Here is a 6755-nt window from a genome sequence, read left to right as displayed (position 1 = left end):
AGCTGGCTGCCTACGGGAGAGCCCTGCTGGGATCCGAGTACCCAGCCGCGAGCCCCGAGGGGAAGAGACACCCTGGAGACCCCTCCCCCTCAACCTCACAAGGTTTTCTGCACTTGTTTGTATCTAATGCAGGAAGGAGAGAGTGGAAGGGGATCACTTAGTGTGGCCAGGTGTCTGAGAGGGCAGCTGGGACACGCCACCATCCTGCGTGGACTCACAAGGCGGGTAAAAGTGATCCCTCTTAAAAGGAGCCGCCCTAGGGGCTGGGCCTGACCCGCCCCCTCCTTGCTCCCCTACTCAAGCGCTAGCGGGTGTGAGAATGAGGAGGGAATGTGGGCGAGTGAGGAGGTTCCGCAGCTAACTGCGTTCTTGGGAACCACTGCCTGCCCAATTCGGGCACCTTTTGCGCCGCGGCGCGGGTCATTGCTCGCTGGCGCAGAGCTCCGACGGCTTCTAACGCTCACTAGCGCCAGTCTCCCGGGCTCTGCCCCTTTGGAGCTGCCGGTCCCGTCGCCGAGAGTCTGAGCGCCTCCCTCCAACCGGAGCCGCCAGGAGAAGGAGGAGGCAGTGGAGAGGCCGCGGCAGGCAAGCTAGCAGGCAGGGCCGCCTTTGATGTGGGCGCGGCGCACCCAGGCGAGCTGAGCGCCCGTCCGGCCGCGCCCCGAGGGGGGAGCCCCCGGGCCCCGCATCCTCATTGTGCCGGCTCGGGCCCGGGCCCGCCCCCGGCCCCCCCGCCCCCTCGCCGCCCGCGCGTAGAAAACGCCCCGGCCGCCGCCAGTGGTGGGAGGCGGCGATGCGCACGGCCGGAGAGACGCGGAGGAGGAGACATGAGCCGGCGGGCGCCCAGACGGAGCGGCCGTGACGCGGTCGTGCAGCAGCCGCGCGCTCCAGCCCCGGAGCGCTGACCCCTGGCCCCGCGCAGTCCCGCGCCCCGGCCAGAGAGCGCACCCCAGCTTCCAGCCCCGCCACGCATGCTGTCCCCGGAGTGAACCGGACAGCCAGTTTCCCGTGGACGCCCGGACGGCCGGCCGGCCGGCAGTGAGCAAGCTTCCCCGCACCGGCTGGGCGCCTCCTGCATAGCTGCGGCCGCCCCGCAGCCCCCGCGCCAGCCCGGAGGGCGCAGCGCTCGGGAGGAGCCGCGCGGGGCGCTGATGCCGCAGGGCGCGCCGCGGAGCGCCCCGGAGCAGCAGAGTCTGCAGCAGCAGCAACCGGCGAGGAGGGAGCAGCAGCAGAGGCGGCGGCGGCGGCGGCGCCGGCGGAGGCGCCCGGTCCCGGCCGCGCGGAGCGGACATGTGCAGGCTGGGCTAGGAGCCGCCGCCTCCTCCCCGCCCAGCGATGTATTCAGCGCCCTCCGCCTGCACTTGCCTGTAAGTGCTCGCGCGTGGGGCTGCCTATCCAGGGTCGTTTGTCTGGGTGCCCGGGCTCTGTCTGCACTCCCGTCTGACTTTTGGACTGCGTCTCTGTCTGTCCGCGCGCCCCCTCTTTGACGTCCCTCTGAACACCTCTCCTTCTCTCTCCTGCAGGTGTTTACACTTCCTGCTGCTGTGCTTCCAGGTACAGGTACGTGGGGCCCTGACTCTGACCTCCCCTCGCCCCTGCTTCGCGGTACACGCCGCGCCCCCTCCCTGCGCCCCACCCCTCCCGGGCGCCGAGCCCAGTGCACCTGTTCCCAGGGCGCGGAAGGGCGGCTCCGCGCGCGCCCTGCGCCGGCGGGGGACTGGCCAAGGGCAGGGGTCTCCGCTTCGGGGCGCGCTGGCGCGCGGCCCCTGTCGGCCTCCGCTGGGAGGAGATCCTGGAGCCGGCGGGCTCAGCCGCAGCAATGTGCTGCTCCAAGCCCCCTGCCCGCAGCCGGCGAGGAGTTGGGACTAGGGATTTTCTCTGCCATCCGTCCCTTCACATCCCCGATCGCTCTTCCAAACAAAAAGGCTCCTTTCAGCCGAGTGGATTTCGAGTCCGGGGAGAATTAGCTTCAGTTGTAAATTACTCTGTGGTTTCTAAGGCATTTGCAGCATTGAGAGAGATAGACAGACAGACTGACGAACACAGAGACGCGGGACTAGGGGAGATGGGTCTAAGAGGGAGCAGACCAGGACGCCTGAGCCGAGGGGCTGTCTCCGCGAGGCCACTCCTAAGCCGGCCACGCTCCGCACACCCTCGCCCAAGGTGGTGCAGCCCTCGGCTGGTTCCCCGCCTCGCTCCCCGCTCGCTCGCTCGCTCTCAGTGAATCAGAAGAGGGCTTGGCGCTCAGCCTGGAAAGCACTTGCTAAAATCTGATCTGTTACTTCAGCAGCTTTCAGACTCGGGAAGGTCTTGGCACGCAGACAGTTGGAACACTCCGGCTTCCAAAGCCGTGGAAATGAAGGAAGGGGGGGGGGGGGGCGGGCGGTGGAGAGAAGAGGGAAAGAGGGAGCCGACTTCAGTCCCGATTAGAACCAGACCAGGGCTACCTCAGCACGGTGGTTGGGGGGGGCGGTGCAAAGGGAAAGGGAATAGGAAGTGCCAGCTGCCCTCGCCCCCCACCCACCTAGAGCTGCAGGGGAGGGGCCCTCGGAGGAGCTGGACTGGGGCCAAAAGCGATTATCTTCCCCAGTCCACCTCTGGTTGAAGGCAGGTGTCCTCACAAGGTTAGAGAGGATGCTTAGGCTTCAGGCTTCTGGGTTCCAGAGGTGCCGAGGGGGCCTCGAGCAGGGGAACGGGTGGGGCTCAGGTGTCCAGCACCAGGAGTGCTGTGTGCGGATGCTGTGGACACTCAGCCGCCTCTTGCACAGTGCTTGGTGCTGGTGGTGGGTCTGCCTATCTCTCTCCCACTCCTGGGAGAGGATTATTACCACCAGGATGGGCATTGAGCTGGGGGCAGCTTGTTGGGGCTGGGGACTGGAAGGAAGGATGGACGGATAGATAGATGGATGGATGGATGGATGGATGGACTGATGGGTTCTTTCCTCCTGTTGGCCAGGCTGGGGGGTCCCCAGTGACTCCTTGAATCAATACAACTGGAGTCAGTAACTTAAGACTGGCTGTTTGCCAAAGCAGATGTGACCCTGTGTGGTGGCGGGGGTGGGGGTGGGGGGCTGGCTGGTGTCAGAGAGAGAAGCCAGTGCCAGGCGTGCCTGCCTGGTTTGCAGCTGAGTCCCTAAGCAGAGGGCAGGCCCAGGGTCACGCTGCTGGGGCTGCCGGTGGAGCTCTTTCCCCGAGTGCCAGGCATGCAGAGAGAGGGCTGCGGACTTCGTTGCCCCAGCTTCCTGATGCTTGCTGCCTCTCCTGCCTCTCCGTCCTTGAAGTGGGGCCCAGGAGGGGTTGCTGTGTGGTCTTTGTGTTCTCTGGGGGAGTGTGAGGGAGGGAACCTGGCCCCTGCATCCCACCTCCACCTCCTTGGCCAGAGCTAGAGCCAGCCTCCCGGGAAAGAGCTGGGTGGTCTGTCTGGGTTATGTCCATCTGGGTTAGGACTTCAAGCAGGTGAGGGAGCCCCCTCTCCCACCTCCCCTTTCCTTTGCAGCCTTCCCCCATTCAAACTGCCGTAGGACTGATGTTTTTAACCCCTTCACCCTAAGGGTGTCTCAGGATGGGGTGGGAGGGCCCCCGAAACATTGCACCCACACGGTGTCCAAATGTGCTTGTGTCTGGGCTGGGGTTCCCAGCTCCCCACAGATTTTCAGAGGCACCTGGGCTTCCTAGGCGAAGAAACACTACCACAGGGTGTCACAGAAGGTTGGCAGGCTCACGTCCTCACTCATGCTCTGGGGACAAAGGTGGCGTGGCTGTGAGAGAGGGGTGGGACCCTGTGTGAGTTGTGGGAGTCTGAAGCCTGCTCCCAGCAGGGATGGGACAGACTCCTGCAGCGCAGCTGCTTCCAGCTCAGGGTGAGCCTCCCGGGAGGTAGCGGGCGGTCCCCTAGTGAGCAGGGCCCAGCCTTCTGCACAGAGGAAGGGCTGTGCAACCCCATCTTTCCCTGTCTGTCGACTCCCGTGAGCCTTGGCTTCCTCATTTGTGAACGGGGTGGCCCTGAGAGGTGTGCAAGAAGTCTTGCAAAGCCGCATCCTCCCAGGAGCACACCCATGCCCTTCCCCCGCCTCCATGTTTTGGGGGACTGGAGCAGTGAAGTTTTTGGGTTCCTCCCCTCTTCCCATCCATCAGCCACCGGGCCCAGAATGGGCCCCCGCCCGCCCCCAGCCACATTTCCCTGAGCATAGTCGGTGCCAGACTTGGTCCTCCCCACCCCCCCATGGGGTGAGCCCCGCCTTACCGCCGGCTACCCCAGGAAGTGGGAAGCTGAGATTTAATAAAATCCCTTCTCCACACGACCTGGGACACCGCGGATAGCTCAAATCGGAAGAATTTTAAAAATTTCCAAGGGGAGCAAGCGGCGTGACCAGTAAATTGCTTTTCTGCACTTGGCTGAGCGCTGACAATGACACCGGCCTGGGCCTTTCACGCAGCTCGGCCGGCACCTGCCCGGCATTGTTCCCGCCGCCAGGCTCGGCTAGGTCCTGGCCGTCCCTAGACAGCCAGGCTGAGGGGCGGGAAGGGGGGCCTCCGCTGCCTGGGTCCCTCCCGCAGCGCTGCTTCCTCTCTCACCGCCCGTGTTCAAGTTTCGAAGTTTCTCTCCATGCCCCTCGCCTAAGCCTGACACTCACCCCCCGCGCCCGGCCTCCCCAGGGAGGTTTACACCCTGCAAGCTGGCCAGGCGGGGGATGCTGGAGACTGTCTTTCGCGACATGAAGAGGACGGGGAGCTGCCCTGTCTGATAGAGCTTTTCATTTCATTTAATTTCTTTATTATCTATTGTTGACAGTATTACAGGTGCCCCCCATTTCCCCCTCCTTTGCCCCCCCTCCACCCAGCCCCTGCCCCGTGCCCTTCCCACACCACTGTCTGTGTCCATGGGCTGTGCCTACATGCATATATGTTCTTGGGTTAATCTCTTCCCATCCCTTAAAGCGGTGACATCGTCTTTTCCATCCATTCAGTCAGATATTCATTCAACAAATACTTGCTGGGAGCCTGCTTCCTGCCGGCCCTGTGTTGCTGGCCTCCAGGGTTCCCTGTCCAGAGGGGCAGAGTGTTGGGTAAACAGGAGCTCCTTTACCCGCCCCCGCCCCCCGCCTCGTCCCCCTCCCGGGCTGTGACACATGTGTGTGTGTGTGTGTGTGTGTGTGTGTATAGTGGGGCAGGTGTGTCCAGCTCAGGTGGGAGAAACCACTTGCCTCCGGTCAGAGCCCCGCTTGTAGGACTTTGAAAGTGGTTCTTGCATCAGAAGCTTGTTTTATTCTTCCTCCTGAAGTGAGTGAGGGTCACAGATGGGGAAACGGAGGCACAGAGCAGGGAAGGGATTTGTTCAAGCCCCGAGTCTGGATTCAGGAGCTTGTATTTCTTCCCACCACACCAGGCAGGTGTTTTCAGGAAGAATAAGGAAAGTGTTCAGAAAGAATACTGGTTGGGAGAAGGATCCCCAGGAGGCATGCTGGGGGTCCCCAGGGAGAGCTCCCTGTGGCCGCTGTGGTGGGGGATGGGCTTGCCCGGGGAGGGGTCTGAGGTGGAGGCCACCTGGCTCAGCCCGCCAGCTCTGAACGTCCTGGAATGTTGGGGTCTGATGGGTCTCGGAGCCAGTGGTGGGTGTTGTAGGGGGTGGGGCCGGGGGATTCGGCACTCCCCTCCCGGCTTCTTTCCCAGCCTGGAGGGGGCGGGGGCACCCTGCCAGCATTCCTGCTGCCCCGGAATGTCACCTGCCCTGAGATAAGAAGGTGGATTTTTAAAATTTCTGGTGGTTGGCACCGCCAGTGCCAGCAGGCTCGGGGCTTCGTGTCCGGCTGCAGCACTGCCCCCACCCTGCCCTGGGCACGTGGGCCCCCAAAGGGAGCGGGCGGGGGCGGGGAGGGGCCTTCCTGTCCTCGGCAGGACCTTTTGGCTCTGACCTTGTCCTCCAGCAGGAATCTGTGAGTGTGGGAATCAGAGTGCAGGCTCTTGGCCTGAAGGTGACACCCGAGCCACCAGCAGGCAGTGCGCTCGCTCTGACAGGCAGGCGCTTGCTCACAGATTCTGGGGTGGCCTCCCAGCCGCTGGGACGCGGGGGCTCCGCGGGTGAAGACAGTGAGGCTCAGAGGCCTGAAATAAGCTGCCATTGGTCAAATAGCAAGAGGAGGCACAGGTGATTTCTCCTCGGAGTTGCGCGGCTCTAGGACCCGGACTTCTTTTTTTAAAAAAAAATCTTTATTGTTGAAAGTATTACATGTGTCCCCCTTTCCCCTCCATTGACCCCCTCCAGCCCACTCCTGCCCCCCACCCCAGGCCTTCAGCATCCTATTGTCTGTGTCCATGGGCCATGCCTATATGCATACAAGGTCCTTGGTTGATTGCCTCCCACCCACCCACCCTCCCCCGCCTTCCCTCCCCCACCTTCCCTCCCCCACCTTCCCTCCCCCACCTTCCCTCCCCCACCTTCCCTCCCCCACCTTCCCTCCCAGATTCCGCACTCTGTCCCATGCTTCCAGTCTCTGGATCCACTCCGTTCATCACTTTATTTTGTTACTTAGTGAGATCTTGTGATACTTGTCTTTCTCTGACTTATTTCACTTAGCGTGATACTCTCCAGGTCCCTCCATGCTGTCTCAAAGGGTAAGAGATCCTTCTTTTTCACAGCTGCATCGTATTCCATGGTGTAGAGGTACCACAGCTTTTTTATCCACTCATCTGCTGATGGGCACTTGGGCTGTTTCCAGATCCTAGCTATTGTAAATTGTGCTGCTGTGAACATAGGG

The 6755-nt window shown here is 62.6% G+C and overlaps 1 protein-coding gene across 1 annotated transcript in view; it reads left to right on the top strand.

The window, feature by feature from the left end:
- Nucleotides 1-1183: 1183 nt before the first annotated feature.
- The window catches only part of FGF18 (fibroblast growth factor 18), a 32009-nt gene continuing 26437 nt past the window's right edge, over nt 1184-6755 (top strand). The window contains exons 1-2 of the mRNA XM_080673995.1: nt 1184-1367; nt 1524-1560. Coding sequence (XP_080530121.1) covers nt 1336-1367; nt 1524-1560 — 69 coding nt within the window. The 5' untranslated portion in view covers nt 1184-1335. The remainder of the gene's footprint in view (nt 1368-1523; nt 1561-6755) is intronic.

The sequence above is a fragment of the Plecotus auritus genome (genome assembly GCF_963455305.1).
Source record: "Plecotus auritus genome assembly, chromosome: 6".
Classification (NCBI taxonomy): Eukaryota; Metazoa; Chordata; class Mammalia; order Chiroptera; family Vespertilionidae; genus Plecotus; species Plecotus auritus.
Note: the sequence above shows the minus strand (reverse complement) of the source record. Positions and strands in the feature narration are given on the sequence as shown.